The sequence below is a fragment of the Rhipicephalus microplus genome, chromosome 3, assembly GCF_043290135.1.
Source record: "Rhipicephalus microplus isolate Deutch F79 chromosome 3, USDA_Rmic, whole genome shotgun sequence".
Classification (NCBI taxonomy): domain Eukaryota; kingdom Metazoa; phylum Arthropoda; class Arachnida; order Ixodida; family Ixodidae; genus Rhipicephalus; species Rhipicephalus microplus.
In genome coordinates this window covers 2,712,356-2,733,449 of record NC_134702.1, presented here as the reverse complement: position 1 = coordinate 2,733,449, position 21,094 = coordinate 2,712,356, and the positions used below count along the sequence as shown (strand labels likewise).

The following is a 21,094-nucleotide window of genomic DNA, read 5'->3' as shown; positions in this document are numbered from 1 at the left end:
ACCGACATCCGAGCACACAGGCCTACAACATTTCCGCCTCCATCGGAAATGCAGCCACCTCAGCCGAGATTAGATCCCGCGACCTGCGGGTCAGCAGCCAAGTACCTTAGCCACTAGACCACCGAAACGGGGCCTAACAATACCAAACAAACGCTGAAGATAATGTAAAAAACATGAAATTTTCAGTGAAATGATATGGCATTATATATAAGGCAAGCCGTCTGAATTTTTTTCAATGTCTGGGCTCTTTAGAGCGTTCTTAAATCTAAGTACACGATTGCGCACGGTAACTCTGTTTTAAGTAAAGTTTAAGCACCGATGTGTCACAGTGTGGTGAAAAACGTTGCCCTGGAAAGTGTGCGTCATGCTTTGACGTAGAAGATCGGTGTGTGGGGCCGATTTATTTGTGATCGGTGTGCGGGGCCGATTTAGCATTTCAGGTGCGGAGGAATTACCATGATAGTGATAGCGGTGAAACGATGAAGCTCGCCTATGCGTGTACCTCGTGCTAACCTCAGAGAGCAGAGCACAAGAACAAGTTCAGGCCACGCCCCAACTGCTCATTCTGACCCTCCGTGTCTAGGCCTCGTCTCGGTGTTGAAGTCCTCGGGTGCGTTCTGGACTGGGCATCGCCCCACCTCCCCCTCGGGTTGGTCTGAAGGAACGTTCCTCACCGCCAGCTGCTGTTCTGGTCTCGGAGCGAGACGCTGTCCCAGGTCTGTTCGCGGCAGTCGTCAATATGCTGTTTTCGGTGTGAGTACAGGAAAGCCCAGGCGTTGACCACCGTACTAGGATGCCCCTGGCGGTTCTCTTCTAGGCCGGGCCCCGCCTCGGTATGGACTTCGCAAGCACGAGGCACACCGCCCCCTGACGACGAGAGAGCTCCAGGTCAATCGCATCGTTCACACTCCAAGAGTACAACAGGAGTGGACGAACTAGAACATTAACTTCTTATCCGCGCAAGACCGTGAACGAGTGTACATATGTGCGAGTTTATGTAGCGTGTATTCCCTTGTCCGTCTTCGTGTATATAAAAGTCTCTCGTCCTTGAGCGTCCTCTGTCCTCGTCTGGCTAACCTGTGCCCACAGTTACCCACACACAGTTTATTTATTAGTAATATTTCCATGTAGTGTTACCACGGCCAGATAAACACAACTAAGGCCCCTGGCATGATCGATAAACTACAGTGGCGTAGTTGTACACCTACCAACTGCGCACAATTGCATAGCCTAAAGCCTGTCTTTTTTGTTTTTAGTTTTTAAACCAAAACTTCATAAAACAATGCATTCACACACCATTTCATAGTTCTCATGTTTGGGGAGGATGCCAAGTGCATTTTGCGTTGTGCTTGAAACAGAAAGCAGCACCCACTCTGAAATTATTCCGGTGAATGAAGGGTACGACATCAATAAACAGCACTCTGGGAAGTTCCACTCGCCGATCTTATTACAATGCATCAGCAGTCGAGCAAGACCAAGTGCTTTCGTACGTCGTTTCAGGCATAAGTAGAAACAGTTATACTCGTACTGACATGACAAGACAAACCCCACTTTGAGAATGTGCATGACGTACGCGCACATAGAAACACGACGTGGCTAGCAGACCACGTACGGAGCAATCCACACTTTACCTCTTCGACCAGTTGCCGCCAGGCGGCGGCTCTGCTCGATCTCGCGGCCAATAGTGGTTAGTTTTCTTAAGAGCAAATCGGAAATTTGCACAGCAGGCTCAATGCTTTGTGTCAAGAGTGCAACCATGATCTCAGAAGGAGCCCGTCAACCAATATGAGCAACCGCTGTTCTGATCAAGCAAACTGCAGTGCAGATAATGCCTTTTCCCCGACGGCCTATGTGAGAGGCACACAAAAGTCCATTTGAATTGATACAAACAGCTCTGGTAGCGACTTTTTTAGCTTTCCGCAATATTTCAAAATCTTTACTTTGGGATATCTGTCCGAGATGCGCACTGATTCTGTACCAAGAGTTATGCCTTGATGCTGACGTTGCATGACCTCAAAAATATTTTTTTCCTTCTTTTTTTCATTTTCGGTTTTCGTTCAGTTCCAACACTCTGGTTCGTGGTGACTGTCTGGCACTTCGAAGAAGTTTCCCATTGGTAGTCACAACAGCGTCTCTGTATTAATTACTCAAATGCACTCGCTCATCAATCGAATGTTCCTACTGCTCGTAACAGCAAGGACAACCTTGACATAACAAATTTTCACCACCAAAAATCTAAGAATTTTGCCCCAGATTTTGTCATTTTGGCATAAGCACGCACCTTCCATGGATGAAGCGCGAAGCGGTGGCAGCGCACTTGTGGCTTCAGAGACTCCCGGGCGAGAGCGGGCGCTCGTATTGCGCACGGGTGTGCGCAAGGCCAGAGAACACCTACCGTATTTACTCGCATAATCCTCGCACTTCTTTTGCCGAAAAAGCGATGCTAAGTTGGGGGGTGCGAGAATTACACGGGGAGAACTTTTCACGAAAACGCACCGAGCGAAAAAAAAAAAAAAAAAAGTGGCCGCAAATCGGGATTCTCACACCAGCAACTAACAGCAAGCTTTGAGAAGTACTAATTAAGAGTTACCTCAACAATAAAAGCAGAAGTTCAACACAAGGCAAGATTTATTTGAGACACAAAAAGTGCAAGCAAATAGTCGAGAATTAGAATACCATACACAAAGCTTGTGGGCGTTGCGGGCGTAATGGTAGCGTTTGTCGCTCAACAGGAGCCCTCAAAAGGTAAGCGTAGGACGTCAGTATTGGGCTTATGGCTATTTAACAGAATCGTCCGCAGTTTCCTTCTGACAAAATAAAAGGTCCGTTCGATTCACCTGCCCCAGTCGAAACCGGTTCACGGCTGTGCACGCGAAGTTCAAAAATTGTGCAGCGTGAGTTCAGTGGTGCAGGCACAGCACAACACCTGAAACAAATGACGATGTGCCGACAAGGTGTTGGCCTTATTTCTTTTCGGTTAATTTATACCATTCAGCAAACACTGATCTATGGCGAAACGCACATGCGGACAGTTTATGAGGCGCAAACATCTTGGCAAAACACACCGCATTTGTAGAGGCGGGTACGGCGCCTAGGCCACCTACGTGTAAGTGCTGCGTCGTCTGCTCAGCTGCACGCGCGCCTGCAGCAAGCCGGCACCAGGTCCGTTCGATTCACCTGCACCGGTCAGAACCGGTTCACGGCTGTGCACGCGAAGTTCAGAAATTGTGCAGCGTGAGTTCAGCGGTGCAGGCACAGCACGACACCCGAAACAAATGACGATGTGCCGACAAGGTGTTGGCCTTATTTCTTTTTGGTTAATTTACACCATTCAGCAAACACCGACCTATGGCAAAACGCACATGCGGACAGTTTATGAGGCGCAAACATCTTGGCAAAACACACCGCATTTGTAGAGGCGGGTACGGTGCCTAAGCCACCTACGTCTAAGTGCTGCGTCGTCTGCTCAGCTGCACGCGCGCCTGCACCAAGCCGGCACCGTCAGCGAAGGAGGTGCAGGAAAATTGTGAACCGGTGCTGCACCTCTTCCGCACTTTTCGAAACGAATGGCAGGGTTCAGCGGTCGTCAATGCTGCACCGCTGAAACGAATGGCAAGGTACAGCCCCTTGTGAACTGGTTCACGTTGTGCAGGCGAATCGAACGGACCTAAAGTTTACCATCAATCCCAGTTTTAGGCCCACGGCAGGCCCAACGCGTCTTGGTGGCTTTCAGCTGTCGTCACCAGTAGCGATCACAAAACTCGTAGACTCCGAAGGGCCTACCGGCGGCCCTGTTGCCGTCGTTTAGTGCCGTTGTCATCTATCACTTGCAACTTGAAGCAGCCGTATAGCTTCAGCATCACACCATAACGTGCCAAGATTACCGACACAGCATACAAAACACGCCGCAACGCGCACTGGCCACTTTGGCTTGGCTTGGATTGGATTGAATTCGCGTGCAATAGTATGCTTGATGCTTAAGAGATGACGCCAAATGGCGCGCGCTATCATCATCAGTGGCTGGAACGAGCAGACGATATTTTTGCCGCAGTTTTTGGGGGTGCGATAATTACTCGACAAAAAAAGAAATCTTATTCTTATTGGGCGATCTGGGGGGTGCGAGAATTATGCGAGTGCGAGGATTACGCGAGTAAATACGGTATACTACTTTAGAGAACAGAAAATGTATTTTTGCACTGTTGTACCAAAATAAGGTAGTGGCATCGTACTTAACTGCAATACCATGAAGCAAGATCATGCTGCTTGTACTATCATCATCCTTAGATAGGACCATTTTTTCTGCTGCTGGTTGGGGGGCTCGTTCATGCTACTCAGCCCCAGTGGCATTTTGTTTTTTCTCCTTATTTGCGATTTGTATGTCTATCACCAGGTGACCAAACTGGCCGCGATCGACAAAACAATGTCAATCAAGTAAGGTTTTCATAGTTTATTGTGAGTGCCCAAGCTGGTAGAACCGATGTATACATGACGATAGTTATAGCGCGAGAACAAAACGACGACACAGAGACAAGAAGGACACGAAGGACATGTCATACCAACTAGCTTAAGCTGCCACACTTCGATGTATACAGTCAGGTCCGAACAAAAGAAGTAACTCATACATATCCAAAGCTTTCAACCCATGTGTAAAGACTCTTTAAAGCTAATAAACATATGTATATAACTGAACATCCAGATCTGTGAATGAGCATCACTTTTATTGAGTTGCGGTGTTCGAGTTTATAGCGTGGCTTCAGGACAAGGGTCTGATTCTGCAGTCAGCGGCACTTGCCAAGTAGTGTTCATCTTGAAGTGAATGCATGATGTGGAATCAGGAACGAAACTCGCGCATTGCCGACAGATAGCTCGCGCAGTGAGAGCAATGTATCTTCGCTAAATTTGTTGTGTAAACAATTACGGATGCATACAGTTCTGAATCTCTCTCGCTCTGCAGCGTTATTTTGAGTACTTTACAAGTGGGCAATGTTGTCTTGTGTCAACAGAGTAAGCACGAGTAATTAATTCTCGGTTGTGAGCCCATATTATAGGTAATACGTATTTAGGTGATAGGCACAAAAAAGTAATTCGGGCTTGTTACGTTTGTCGTTATAGTTACACAGTTACTACACCCAGAATATTTCTCGTCACAAGTAATAACCAATCTGCTGAATATAAAGCGAACATGTATGCTAAACAAACAGAGTTATGAGGTGAATGCTAACGTCACAAGTAATAACCAATCTGCTGAATATAAAGCGAACATGTATGCTAAACAAACAGAGTTGTGAGGTGAATGCTAACATACTAAAGAGGCACAATTCTAAGAAAAGAAGCTTTAGACATGCATTCTACATTTTTGTTGTTTGTGTGTCTTTTTTGGTGCTTATACAGTACACTTAACAACTGCTCAGCTCTGAGCCTAATGTCATTTTCGTATAGACATGTCGATAAACCTTGAGCACTCTCTTGCAAGCAAGCACTCCTGAAACCAATTGGTGGCACATGATGTGAATCTGTCCAAATGCTGGATCAATAAAAATGACATTTGTTACGTACTTGTTATTGTGTTCACTTTTTCAGTCTACTTGTGCTTGGAAGCTGAAGTTGTTTACTCCCAGCTACTTTTAGAGGTTTCGACTTAAAATACATACTATCTTGCAGTGTCGCTGTGGATAAGTTAAGATCGTGTACGTTTTAACTACTTCTATGATTTCTAAAATTTTTTTTCATGACAGTAGTGCACAAAATTTCACTTTGCAGTGGTAGATGCTATAGCTTGTAGTCTCTGGGCGAAGGGTCGGCTGAAGCCCTCAAAAATCAGACAGAGGCAGCGTTAGAAACATGACCTTTACTGACTGCGCGCAAGCTTAACTGTCGGGTGGCCGTTTTCCCTTGCCTGCATGAGCTCGTGCGCTGAAGCACCAAAAACCAGGGTGATACCCACACTACTCCCTTTCTCTTGACGAGCGGCAACTTATTCTTCAAAATCGAGGAGGTCGTCAACTAGGAGGTGTGGTGAGTTGGGAGGTGGCACAGACAGGGCACCCTGTACCAGGAGGTCGGGGCGGGCCGAATGAAAAAGAGCGATGGAGACTTCGATCGTTGTTGGAGCTGGGGGTGGCCGGGGTGGTCGTGGGAGGGCATCCTGAATCGTGGGATGGCGTCCTAACGACAGGAAGGATACGGCTGCGATGGAGGGAGCCCTTTTGATGGGTGCGGCGAGAGATTCACGGCACGCGGCAAAGGAGACAGAGGACTCGTGACTCTGCGGCAGTGCAGGGTTGTGGAGGCTCGATAGGGTGGCGGTCGAAAAGGGGTGTTTGCGGAACGGCTCCAAAGCCTCGAGGGGTGGATCGCCAAGGAGAGAGCGAGGCTGGAGTTCGCATGGGAGGCGTAATGACCAGGCCACGGGGTGGTCTGCACAATCTCAGCGGCCCATGTGGCCACTCTGTGGTGACAGCTTCGTGATGGTGGGCAACGAGAAGGGCCTCGAAGAGTGGGAGACCGGTCCCAGGGGGATGATCACGAGTAGGACCGGCGGGAGGAAGTCAGTGAAGGTTGCCGAGGCCGGTGACAATGCATCTGTGAAGAGCGTGGAGCATTGCTTAACGGGGTCATGACACCCAATTTTCGACCATAATCTGTGATGTGTGGGTAAATCCTTGTACGTTCACAAACAGGCTGGCCATAATTTCAGCTCATTTGGTCAAGCCATCCATTTATAATTGAATTTTCTTTATGAACGAGTGAGCGGCTTGAGAGTCGGGCAACACTGGGGCGCTCGCCAGCCATGACGTAGAGAGAGGATTGCTGTGTGAGCGTCTGCATGCCGGAGGACGATTTGGCTCCTTAGTCATCGGTGCGGGAAATCGAGCTGTCTCAGCTTTTCTCAATTTGCCATTCGAACGAAGAGACTTGCAGAGGTTAAAATAATGCCACTCCGTCATCCGTGTAGTGCTGGCAGAGCGTACAGAGCTGGGAAGGCAGAGCTGGGAAGGCGTGTGGTAGGCAGAGCGTACAGAGCTGGGAAAGTACAGTGTCGTTCTTCAAGTACCCGAAAGAGCCCGCCATAGAGTTTCCTAATATACACTAGAGGAAACTCTGGCGCAAGTGTTTATGAGAGCTGCAACGCACGGCGCTTCAGCAAGCATGGGAATGATGGGTAGTACACAGATTTGTGTAATTTTCGTACTTCTGGTCTGCTTCTGGCTTCTTGTGTGTTCATGTGGCTTGGAATAGTTTTCTCACGAAACGAAAATTAGCAAATGTTCAGCAGTTGTGTTTCACCACCTCATTTTTTTTAGGCTTACTTTTTCAAATCGGGTCACGAAATTCAAAAAGGTTCGTTCTTTCCTTCGAAGCAAAACCAAGACACAGCAATAAATGAAGCCACAAGTGCGATTTGCCGCCTGCAAGTACGAAGACTAGGCAAAACTTTGTACTACCCATCATTCCCATGGTCGCTGAACGATCGCAGCGCCAAGAGTCTCCTCTAGTTAATTTTAGGAAACTGTATGGAGCCCTCCAAATGCAACGCTTGGGAGCTGAACATGCGCAGAAAGAACTGGTGCGCCACTGACCATTCCCTATTGTGCTCAGCGCACTTCACACTAGATAGCTACAATGACGGCCTGCGGCTTCTCAGCGAGTTCCATATAGCAGCGAAATGCAGAGGGTGCAGCCGGACGCGGTGCCGACCATGTTCTCACACCGTTTTATACTTCATGCTAAGCATCCCGGTGCTTTTGAAAAGCGTCAAAGGAAAGAGGTGAGTTCAGTGTTTTTGTCGCTAACAAGATCACTTCGCTTACAAAAGGCCACCAAATACTGAGTGGTTAGAGCGATTTATGCGAGCACGTGCAAATGCAAGCGAATATTTATTTCATTACTTGTCGATCGCGATGATTCAGGAGTAGAGGACGGGTTCGCCATAGTTTGGGATGTGGGGCCGAGATCGATTATCGTATTGAGTGAAATCGCAGTATCCGGCTCGCTTGCGACGCAGATTTGCCTCGCGACATGGGCACTAAACATTGATTTCCTCGGACGAATAGCATGTTTGTCTTTCTGTAGAATACGTATTGTAAAATGCTGGTGAACGACTTATGGTGTAATCAGGAACTTGTGCTTTTTTTGTTTACCGTGCGGATAACGGCGATGACGCAGGTCCACGTTTAAATATTAAATCAAAATGCGCAGCGTATACCATGTTGTCGCTCCTACTGTTGCTAGGTGACCCACTGCCCGAATCGTTTGATGGCGTCGGCGACATGGGGATGGTACCACAGTATGACGCCGCAACACAGTACAGCTCGCAACATACTAACAACGTGCAGACTTCGCGGCAAACAACACAGCAGCACACTGATCGCATGCGGTAGGTGGCTGTTTGGTAGCAGCCGACAGCTTTGCTCCGCGCCTTTTGTGACGTCATGCTTACCACGGCAAGATGGCGGTTTCCGGCGGTAGGCGGAGTTTATGGCCAACGACTTCTGCTGCTTATTTTACACTGAAATAGTCCTTTAAAATGCGCGTGTCCAGGAACATTTGACCCTCTACCTCCATTTCCCGCTGAAAACAGCAAACTGTTGGGTGACCTTGTCATGGCCCCTTTAAGAAGCTGGCGTGCAATGCTATGAAGAAAATATGAGCTTGAGATTTTGCAACTTTCAATGATGAACGTGGCCGCAAGTGAGAAGTTAAAACGTAATAAGGTATAAGCTTGGAGACATGTATAGCTCCCATAAGCTTTCCGGTTGTGGTGCACTTCATACGTTATGATAAGGTGCCAAACTTTTGTGAAACGCGAAATGGACCCTCCCACTTAGGAGCTAAGGATGCAAAGAAGCCCTTAGATGTGTTATTCAAGTAGTCTGTCCGGCGTAGAACTAAAGTGCCAAGTTCGTGTTGAATGTGACGATGGTTGACATTGTAATGATGTGATTGCTCGAGCCTTACAATATCCAACTGCTCGCGAGCAGCAATGACACCACTGGAAATACGCTTTGTCGAAGCTTTGGTAAAAGTATGCACGTCGGAGTAGGATGGCTGGCATGGTACCATGGTGTGGCTTAAGGGGGGACGCGGTCTTTGAAAACCGAAAAATCGCGAAAAAGTCGATTTTTGGCAAACCACATATTCGGGCAGTATGTGTCATAAACTACCTTTTCTGTAAATATCAACGTCTAATTCGTCGCGAAACCATTTGAAATAAAGTTTAGAACATGCCGCGGCGGCCCTCGAGCGGCGCGCGAGCGCTCAAAATACCCCAACTTGGCGTGATCCCAGTTTCTCGACCGCTCGACGGAGCGCCGCCATTTTGGTGTTGTTTTGTTTGTGAATTCTTGCTCTTTCTTTCCCCGCTACCTGCGTCGCCGGCGGCAGCGCAGGAGAGGAGCAAGCCGCTCATGATTGGAGGGTTCGCGAGAGCTTTCAAGTTTCCCGCGGCTGAGGTGCGCAGCTGGAATTGGGTGAAGCGCGCGCTCCCCAAGGACGCGGGGGAGCCCACGACTGCCATTGGCTGCTGCGCGCGATGACGTAGCGCTCTTGCGCATAATGCGGCCGATGCGGCTGCTCGTCTGCTGCTCCTCCGTCCGGCGTCTTTGTGTTCCGCTCGCTTCCGTGTATCGTTGCAGCCGTTCGCATACTCTCCACGTTTCAACTGTCTTCAAAACGATTTTCAACCGTCTTTACGAGACGATCTTCAACCGTCTATACGAGACCGTTGTTGTGTTCGCTCACGATGCGCCCAACGGAAAAGAAGACGCTACAATCATTCGGTGCAAGGAAGCGAGCTATAAAGCTTGTCCGCGCGGCGCGGCTCTCCGCTCGCACGTGCGCCGACGGTGATCGCGCCGACGGTATTTGTGGGGCAGCTTCTGCTTCATCTACGCAAGAGAGTGGTCGCATCGACGCACCTAGCAACGGGACTCCTGCTCCGCCGGTGCAAGAATTTGTCGTTACAAGTGCGCCTGGTGTCTCGTGCTCATCGACAGTGGCTTCCGCATCTTCTCTTTCATCGGCCTCGAGTGCGATCGCGTCGTCAACTGTGCATTTGCGAACAAGTTTCCTGACGTGCGAGGAGAAAGAGGCGGCGGATCAACAACGCGCTGCTGTGCAAAGAGAACTTGGCGCTATGCCAGCGACGGAACGGAAATTTCAGGCAATGGAGCGCGATCATGAAGCTGCCACCGCTACGAGTGAAGGCGAAAAATTTTTCCTTGTGCAAATGGATGCCCTAGACGACCTGCTATCTCGGACCCCGTGCCACCGGTGCACCGCGATTGGGATGAAGGTACAAGGAGGCACCCAACTTGGACCTACTGCAAAGCTTGAGCTAGTATGCTTGCATTGTGGAGTAGTTTCAAGCTCATGGAGTTCATCTCGTCAGAATGATACAAAGGCCTTTGATGTGAATGTAAGAGCCATTATGGCAACAAAACAATTAGGCAAGGGACAAACAGCTCTCAACGACTTTTGGGCAGCGATGAACATGTCCCATTGTGGCCTCCATCACAAGACCTTTCAGAAGCACCTGAAGAAATTCAGGGAACCGCAGACACAATGCATAGAAAATTTCTATGCAGAATCTGCTTCTGCTGTAAAACCCACTTACAAAGAAATGGATCAATATTTCGCCAGGGATATAACAGTTTGTTATGATGGAACATGGCACAAGCGTGGGCACACATCCCATATTGGGGTCGGGGCAATTATCGAATACCATACGGGCCTTATCTTGGACGCCGTTGTTCTGTCTAATCAGTGCCTTGGTTGCCAAGTAGGGCCAAAGCCTGGAGACGCAGACTATGCATGCTGGCTGGAGAATCATGTGTGCCAGAAAAACACCGACTCTAAATCAGGGAGAATGGAGGTTGAGGCAGCTATCATCCTCTTTTCACGCTCACTGTCGAAGCACAACCTGCGTTACACAACGCTCGTGTCTGATGGAGATAGTGCCACCTTCTCTGCCCTTGTACAAGAAAATGTTTATGGACTGGTCCCCATTTCAAAAGAGGAATGCCTGAACCACGTTCAGAAAAGGATGGGGACTGCACTTCGCAACCTTGTGCAAAAAAGTGACAAGGCTTTGGGAGGGAAGGACAGGCTGACAAAGGCCCTCATCGACAAGTTGACAGATTATTATGGCTGGGCCCTACGGAACAATTCCGATGATGTGGCTGCAATGCGGCGGGCAGTGATGTCATCGTACCACCATGTGACGTCTACGGATGAGGAGCCGCACCACGACTTGTGCCCAGAGGGGGCAGACTCCTGGTGTCGTCACAATGCCAGCAAGATTACCGGTGTTCCATCTCCGAAGCATTCGTACAAGCTGCCACGCTATGTTGCAGATGCACTTCTACCCATTTATGAGAGGCTCTCACAGGCTTCTCTTCTGCAACGCTGCCTGGGAGCAAAGACGCAGAATGCATCAGAGTCCTTTCACTCTGTGCTGTGGTCCCTCATGCCCAAAGAGCAGCATGCGTCACTGATTGCTGTGGAGACAGCACTGCATGATGCAGTGCTAAGATACAATGCTTGCTGCTACAGGGCCACCCAAGAGCTAGCTTCATCAGTGGGGCTAACACCTGGCCACCTGGCCATTCAACGGGCAGCCGAGAAAGATTCTCTGCGCTTGAAAAAGGCTAAGAAGCGATCCCTAGAGAAGATGGAAAGGCGGCAAAGAAAGAGAGTGCCAAAGGACACCTCCAGTTACGCTGCAAGTTCATTTTAGAACTGCCTAAGTGCTCAAAACTTTCAAACGTCGTTTTCTCAAAATGACTTTTTTGGCTAGTGAGGCTGCTTATTCCAGCCATATCTCTGGAACCACTCATTGGATTTCCATAAGTCTTTTTTTATTATCTACATGAATAAATTTCTGAGGGGGTGACAAGCCCATTTTTTCAATATATTGTGTGTGTTATTTATTATATCTAATCAAAATTTGATTGATAATATCCTAATCACGAACACAATGTTTGATGGTCTGCTAAAACTTTTCAGCAAGGAAATTCAAAAAAAGGGCTCTGTTACCCCCTGGAGTATCAATCTGGGAATCATCATAGTTAATTTCACAGTTCCAGCACCTTTTGAAAGTTCTCCAGGCCTGGAATAAGAGAACCATGTGCACTACCCTGATATTCTGCTGTAACTTGAAAACCAGTGAACATGACTTGATGAAATTTTGTAGTTCTTCTAATACTTTTGCTATCAGTCTATCCTGAAAATTTCATTAAGATATCTCAATAAACAAAAAAGTTGGTATCCAATGGTAGCCTCCCCCCTTAATGGAAATGAAAGCTCCCTCCCGAAGTTAAGAAATGCAGGTGTATAACCTGTAGACCTATTAACCATGGTAGGCGTAGAAAACACCATATCTAAACCATTTACATTCCATTGCATATATGCTCTGTGGTGTTCGCCTAGAGTTCCAATTAACGTGCTCAGTGATGTTAGTTTGAGGTTGATAGGAGGAGGTATTTTTGAGTCTGATGCTTAATGCAGAACATGCCAGTTTGTAACCACCACGGCTTCTCTGTACTTACTCAAAGACACTCGATCATCAATCGAATGTTCTTACTGCTTGTGGTGATGGTTTGCAACTACGAAGTTTTCTGCTGATAGCCACAACAGTTTCTCCGTACTTACTCAAATACACTCGCCTTTCAACCGAACATTCTTACAGTTCACGGTGACAGTTTGCAACTAAGGAGAAGTCTGCCATCATCGAAGTATGAAAGACATCTCGTAGTCAGCAGCGTTGGCCGGCATGCGCTTCACGATCCACTTGCCTTCAGGACCCAGTCGATGTAAATCCCGCCAGCTTACGCCCACAAGCGTAGCCAGGGGGTGCAACACTGGGCCCATGCCCCTCTTGAGATTGTTTCACCATGGCATAGACAGCGAAAAATGACCATTTCAGGAGATGTCCCTCGCAAAATCAAAAAGGTGCCCCCCAAACTCCCCCCCCACCCCCCCCTCAAAAAAAAATTCTTGGCTACGCCACTGCTTCTACCCATCGAAGTCTAAGTAGTGTGGCTGCCGTCCTGTGAAGAAGGCGAAGAGCGGCAGGTGTCTCGGGAACTGTTGTTGCAAGACGCTGCAAATCCAGATACCGTGTCTCGATTGGTTACTACCATGATCGATGGCTGCTTTTCGGCACCTTGACGGTGCTACCTTCATGTTGCCACAGGCATGGAACGAGGTTTAGCCATGCCAATGCGAGTATGTGCCATGGGGTGAAAGAAGAAGAGAACGGTTGGTGTGTGCTCGTGCTCTAACGTTTGGTTCGGCTCGACATCCAGTGCTGCTCCTGTGAACAGACGTTGTCGTTCTGTGATCACGTGACATTTTCTGGTGGAGGTGCTGGGTAGTGTTGTATGCACTGCAATCAGCAGCAAGGTCCCGACACTAGCCGCGACTTGGAAGAACCAGCTGACCTACGGCGTAGCAGGCGACAACTAGGCCTACCTCCTGAATTCGGACCATTTCCTCAACTCGGCAGTAATATGGCTAGTGCGGGAACGCAAACCCAAGAAACATCAACGCTGCCTCCTCCATGGTTCTTCAACGTCCCGCGTACTTCGAAGCCGTTCCACGGTGACCCTTATGAGGACGTCGATGACTGGCTCGACGACTACAACCGTTGCGGCAGCGTCAACGAGTGGAACGAGCAGCGAAAGCTTCGGTACGTCTACTTTTATCTCGAGGACTCTGCGCGCACTTGGTTCGAAAACCATGAAGCCACTATGACAACCTGGCCAGAGTTTTGCAACCAGTTGCGAAATACTTTCCGAAGCTCTGACCGAAAGGAGCAAGCGGAACGGCTCCTCAATTCCCGAAACCAGCGTCCGAACGAGAGTGTTGCCATGTTCGTTGAGGACATGACGCGGCTGTTCAGGCGAGCCGACTCTTCAATGACGGAAGAAAAGAAGGTGCGCCTCCTAATGCGGGGAGTGAAGGATCAGCTGTTCGCGGGACTAGTGCGGAACCCTCCCGGCACTGTAGAGGATTTCCTTCGCGAAGCCACGACAATGGAGAGAATGCTAAGGCACCGTTCGTACCAGTATGAACGTCCTGGCAGTTTTTCGTCAGTGTCGTCGGCCCTACAAACACCTGACGTCACGACTGTAAAAGACCTGACGGAGCTCGTGCGCAGTATTGTGCGCGAGGAGCTGCAAAAGCTGCACGTGGTGTCTTCTCCACCCCATGTTGCAGCTTTAACGGATGTCGTTCGCGAAGAAGTCCGGCAGCTGGTGCACCCCATGACGACTCTGCGTGCAGCCGAAGTCCAACCCATGACGGCCCCGCGTCCAGCCGAAGCTCCGCTATTAACGTACGCGGAAGCACTGCGTACTTCTGCACCGGCTGTTGGCTATCCGTCCCGTCCGTCCACCCTGCAGACGGCACCGTCGTTCTACTCGGGACCACCGCAGTACGGCAACCCACCCCTTACACGGAAATCCAGTGTATGGCGTGCTCCCGACAACCGGCCTCTATGTTATCACTGTGGTGAACCAGGTCACATCTACCGTGAGTGCGCCTACAGGCACATGGGTCTTCCCGGCTTTCGTCCGGATGCTCGTCGACCCAGAGATGGTGAGCGGCCCCGTGCTATCGCCGAATACTTGGCAAGCCAACGATCCTCAAACCTTCCGCGTCGCCAATCCCGCTCACCATCTCCACGGCGTTCCACGTCACCTGGCCAACAATCAACCTTTGCGGACGTCCTTGCAGGAAGATCACCTAGATCCACAAGCCCGCGCCGGGGAAACTAAGAACAGCGACCTCTAGGGGTGAGGCCGCTGTTGATCGACCGTTACAAGACCCTCCCCCTATTTGCCTGCCGACATCCGACGACATTCTTTCACCGACGTGTGCCATCAACGACAAACAGGTCTCTGCTCGTATCTCTGTTCTTCTCGACAACCACCCGCTGACCGCTCTGGTAGATACGAGTGCCGATTATTCTGTTATAAGCGCTGACCTCGCTGCACAGCTAAGAAAGGTAACGACACCTTAGGGACATGGAACCAACTTCCGGACTGCGGGAGGTCCCCTATTGACACCGCTAGGAATGTGCACTGCCCGCCTCCGAATTCGTGAGTCGACGTACATTGTTTCCTTCGTTGTATTGCGCGAATGCTCCCAAAACCTGATTCTCGGAATGGATTTTCTCCGCGAGCATGGAGCCATTATTAACCTTCGCGACCTGCTCATAACGTTATCTAACGACCATGCAGCCCTACGAAAGGATGCAGTTGCGCCGACCACAACACTGCGAATTGCTGATGACACCATCGCACTGCCGCCGCGAGCCAGTATGTTGGTAACGGTGGAGAGCGACTGTGACAAGAGTAGTGGCATCGCGGAAACTAACCTCTCGGTGCTCTTGGCTCGGCAGATTTGTGTCGCGCGTGCTATCGTCAAACTGAAACATCGGAGGACTCAGCTTCTGATCACGAATTTCGGCGGCCAGTACCAACACTTAGCAAAGCGAACAGCAATCGCGAACTTTGAAGCAATCGATGACGCAGAATGTTCCACTATCGCTCCGATTGCCACTGCTGCCGAAGGTAACACTGATATAGCCAGTACGGTTGACGTGAATTGCCAGCTATCCTGTGCGCAGCAACAGCAGATACGCATGATTTTACGTACGTATAGTGATTGCTTTGCGTCCACCTCCAAAATCAAGCAGACCCCAACCGTGAAGCACCGCATTATAACGGACCCTACCGAACGGCCTGTACGACAGCACGCCTACCGCGTGTCGCAAAAAGAACAAGAGGCAATACGTTTTCAAGTGAAACAGATGCTCGACGACGACGTCATCCAACCCTCGAACAGTCCATGGGCGTCACCCGTCGTACTTGTTAAAAAGAAAGACGGCACTCTTCGATTTTGCGTCGATTACCGGAAGCTCAACAAAGTGACGAAGAGAGACGTCTACCCTCTCCCACGCATAGATGATTCACTGGATCGACTTCGACATGCCCGATACTTTCCCTCAATGGATTTACGCAGCGGCTACTGGCAGATCGAGGTCGATGAACGTGACAGGGAAAAAACAGCATTCATAACTCCCGATGGCCTCTACGAATTCAAAGTGGATTGCCATTTGGATTGTGCTCTGCACCGGCAACGTTCCAAAGGATGATGGACACCGTCCTGTCCGGTCTGAAGTGGGAATCCTGCCTCGTGTATTTAGACGACGTCGTTGTTTTTTCCAAAACATTTGAGCAACATTTACAACGACTTCAGTCCGTCTTCGTCGCTATTCGATCCGCAGGCCTATCTCTAAAACCGGAGAAATGTCATTTAGGCAACGAAGAACTAAAGTTCTTCGGCCACCTTATCAGTCATTAGATGGCATTAGACCAGACCCAGAAAAGACCATGGCTGTTGCTGCATTTCCTCCACCTTCGAACAAACGGGATTTGCGCCGGTTTTTGGGTCTCTGCGCCTACTACAGGCGCTTTGTCCAGAGCTTTGCCAACATCGCTGAACCCCTTACCCGTTTAACGAAGGAGGATACTCCTTTTTTGTGGGGTCCAGAGCAGAGAGCCGCTTTTTCCCAGCTTCAGCAGTGCCTTCAGAGTGAACCCTAACTAGGGCACTTTGATGAAGGTGCCACCACCGAACTTCACACTGACGCAAGCAACATCGGTCTTGGTGCAGCACTCGTCCAGTGGCAAGACGGCGCTGAACGTCCCATCGCTTATGCTAGCCGCATTTCGTCATCTGCGGAAACTAACTACTCGACCACGGAGAAGGAATGTCTTGCTGTTATTTGGGCGATAACAAAGTTCCGACCGTATCTGTATGGCCGTCCATTCAGAGTAGTTACGGACCATCATGCCCTCTGTTGGCTGGCCAATCTCAAGGACCCTTCAGGGCGCCTCGCGAGGTGGAGCTTACGCCTTCAAGAATTTGAGGTTACAGTCGTCTACAAGTCGGGCCGCAGGCACACTGATGCTGATTGCCTTTCGCGCGCACCCCTCACGACGACATCGAGGGACGATGATACCGATGGCCATTTTCTTTGTGCAGTCAGTGAATCTGACTTGGCCCAACAACAGTGGAATGATTCAGAGATCCAACAACTTATCAAATACCTTCAAGGTCGCAGCTCGAGTCCACCATCGGCATTTGCACGTTCAGGGTCATTTTGTCTCCGCAACGACATTGTCTACAAAAAGAACTTCGAACCTTATGCGACTGAGTACCTCCTCGTCGTTCCACCAGGGCTACGTGCTGACATTTTATCTGCCTGCCACGACGAGCCTTCCTCCGGCCACCTAGGATTCGCACGTACCCTTGCCCGGATTCGCACTCGCTACTACTGGCCAAAGCTCACCCAGGATGTCAAGCATTACGTTAAAACATGCAATCATTGCCAGCGCCGTAAAGCCCCACCTGTGCGCCCTGCTGGTTTATTACAGCCTGTTGCACCCCCGTCACAACCGTTTGAACGAATCGGCATGGACTTGCTTGGGCCCTTCCCGAAGTCACATGATGGCAACCGCTGGATCGTAGTCGCTACTGACTATTTCACGAGGTACTGCGAAATGAAAGCCCTACAACGAGGCACCGCCAATGAGGTTGCATATTTTTTTATCAACAACATCGTCCTCCGCCATGGAGCGCCAACAGTTCTTATCACTGACCGTGGAACAGCCTTCACAGCCCAATTGATGCAAGACGTCACGAGACTTAGTGGAACAGCTCATCGCAAAACAACCGCATACCATCCACAAACCAACGGTCTGACGGAGAGATTAAACAAGACGCTCGCTGACATGCTATCTATGTACGTCGACCGTAATCACAAGAACTGGGATGCAATTTTGCCTTACGTAACGTTCGCTTACAACACTGCGGTTCAAGAGACTACGGGTTTCACTCCATTCCGGTTGCTTCACGGCCGAGAAGCAATTACGATGCTTGATGCCATGCTGTTGCCTGACACTACCGATATTACTACTGATGCGAACGACTTTATCCGGCTCGCCGACGCGGCCCGCCAGCTTGCACTCAAGCGGATCCGAAAACAACAACGAATCGACTCGCAGAGGTACAACTCCCGTCATCGCCATGTCATTTACCAACCCGGAGATCTGGTCTGGCTGTGGATCCCCGTTCGCAAAAGGGGCCACTCGGAAAAGTTACTTCACCGCTACTTCGGTCCCTATAGAGTACTACGGCGCCTCACAGATGTCAACTACGAAATTCTGCTTTAAGACACAGCTCAGCGATCTCGATGTTCCCAGCAGCCCGACATTGTTCATGTGTCACGGATGAAGCCACACTACCCCCGAGCCACCTGACACTGCTTCTTCACGCATCTTTGTGCGTGTACGCGACTACTTTAACTTTTAATCGGCATTGGTCATCGGGGTGGTACTTTTTTTTCGAAGGGGGGGTAATGCCACAGGCATGGAACGAGGTTTAGCCATGCCAATGCGAATATGTGCCATGGGGTGAAAGAAGAAGAGAACGGTTGGTGTGTGCTCGTGCTCTAAGGTTCGGTTCGGCTCGACGTCCAGTGCTGCTCCTGTGAACAGACGTTGTTGTCGTTCTGTGATCACGTGACAATATCCTGTTTAACTGAGCATTCGCCACGAGGGCAACGCTGTATTTTTCAACCTTCCTCACTTGGTGCCCCACAGGGCAATGCCAGCTCATCTTCTACGAGGTTTTCCACTACAGCATGGGTGACGGGCCACAGGCTTTCCTCCGACGGTCCGTGAACGTAGCGCGTATGTGCCCCATTGGGGCCTCGTGCACCATCGCCGAATTTCAGTGTTCGGCACACGCCTCGTGCCATTTTACTCATGACAATGCCAACATAAAAATACTGGCGATGCTTGATCTGCAAGCCGTTGTCGAACACCAGAGTGCCACACTCTGTCTGGTGGTGGTGGTCAAAACATTTATTAACGATTGAATGGTTCCACAGAGGTTAGTTGATTGGGCTGGGGCCTTATTGGCCTTCCTCCTCTCACAGTACTAGGTGGAACCCCTATTGCAGAGCGCACTTGGCAAGCAACAAAACCCAATTTTGTTGAACCAAGGCCTTTTGGGCCTTCGGGTACTAACAGCTAAGCAGGGCTGCCTCCTAATCCTCTCGGGAGGTTGAAGTTGGGGGAGGATAGATGGATTTGACAGGCATGCCCCGACTATGTGGAAGGTGTCGGGCCACCTCTCCACAGAACTGGCATGTGCCATCAAAAATGATTTGAAATGTTTTGCAACAGCTGGACATAGTACAGTGTTGACAAACAGTTTTGGCATGTGCCATCAAAAATGATTTGAAATGTTTTGCAACAGCTGGACATAGTACAGTGTTGACAAACAGTTTTAAAAGGAGGCGCTCATCAGCGTGATCCAGTCCCTTACCAGAATCGGGATAGCGCCAGTACTCTTCCTTGTAGTAATTGGTGATGTCTTTGAATAATAGGGCCGTATTGTCTGAATAGGTTTCCAAAGACAAGGAGATAGCCCAGGAAGAGAGTGCATGGGCGGCCTGATTGGCTTGCTCTTTTCCCTTGAGTCCTTGGTGAACGAATGCCCAAACCAGATCACGCAGAGTTGGATCAACATATCAGCAGCTAGGCGCAGTATGCGCTGAGCAAGCGGGGAAGCCCATCTTAGCTCATAGTTCGACAGGCCCTTGCAAGTCGGTGATATGTTTTGAAGAGGGATAGGTGCGAGGCCAGAGCGATGGCAATCGCTTCCACGTGTGTTGCGCTGTAGGCTTTGAGAGTGAGCTCGTTTGCAGTGTTTACGTTGTGTATAACTGCGGCGATGCCCTCCGTGGTGTTGGCCGGCAATGTCCACGTAGCACGTCTTGCTATTGACCAAAGTGTCGCTGTAACGCTTCCGTGACCGCTGTGGTCTTCTATGGACATGTTGCAAGGAAGTGGTCGGACCCAAAGGGCGTGTCTACAAGGCTCTGGCACTCTCACTCTTTCCTGAAGGTTGCAGTTGTGTTTGATGTGCAGCCGGCCCAAGAGGTGGCGACCGAGATGGGTTCGTGCAAGACACGAGTATTGGTTGACAAGGAGGACTTCTCCAAGGTCCCGGTAGGTGTTCACCACACCTAGGGCCAGAAGCCTTTGGTTGGACGTGTTGATAGGTCAAGCTACCGCTTGATGATTTTTCGGTGGATGACCTCAAGTTGGTCATCATCATATTTGCCTAGGTGCAAGGAGGGAGTTGAGTATTCTACTTGTTACAAAAGCATGGGCAAGCAGATTCAAGCACGAGGTGTAAACTGTAGGCTCACAAAGACTGCTTGAATGCTTAGAATGAGAGTTCTGAGTATTTCAGCTGCAAAGGCCAAACAACAAAATGTTTTGAACTCTCTCACTTTGCCTTATGCGGCATTGCATTTTGCCCCACAGATGGAGGCAAAATAAGACATTTACTATATTTCCCATTTTCTTTCTTGAACTTTTACAGAGCGGGAACATGGCTATGATTACCTGTGCTTGCTATTCTTTCATGTGGGCAGAAAGAATGGATTATTTTCCTGTGCCCTTACCCACAGTCTGTCTTGAATGCTATGATAAACTGAGAAAAGGAAGAGATGTATGCCACGTCAGCGAGGCATGCAATAAACTGTCAGCAGTGCTTGGCAATGAGGAGGACAGGTTGGTCCTCAAGGCATCATGATGAAGTTGAAGGAAAAGAAACAATTAACACTTGCACTGCTGCAATGCTCAGGTATTCAGACACAACAGTTGCACACTTGAAGCACGTTACTTGAGCACAATAAGGTTATCTCACCTCTGTAGGGCACAGGAGCAAGCTGGCAGCTGCCGATGCTGCTGGGCTCAGACGCAATACCTGGGTACAGGAGGTTGTACTATAATAAAATTGAGTGGGCATATAAGGTCATTCACTGAAGCAGCACCACCCAATCTTAAACTGCCACGACACACCAAAGATGGATAGCACTTAGATATCCAAGAAACATGCCTGGCATATCAGTATTACTGGAACTGCCTGTATGAGCCAGCCTTCAATTACTCTGAATAAGGAAAAAATGAAATTGAATTTGGAACAGTCAAGAAGTGACCAGAGA

General features: G+C 49.5%; 1 protein-coding gene across 3 annotated transcripts in view; it reads right to left on the bottom strand.

Moving 5' to 3' along the window:
• The window catches only part of LOC142803572 (transcriptional adapter 2-alpha-like), a 160,922-nt gene that overhangs the window by 91,516 nt on the left and 48,312 nt on the right, over window positions 1-21,094 (bottom strand). For 2 of the 3 annotated variants that reach the window (XM_075888729.1, XM_075888730.1), the window contains exon 3: window positions 20,797-20,875. In XM_075888729.1, coding sequence (XP_075744844.1) covers window positions 20,797-20,875 — 79 coding nt within the window. The remainder of the gene's footprint in view (window positions 1-20,796; window positions 20,876-21,094) is intronic. The other variant, XM_075888728.1, reaches the window with a different exon arrangement.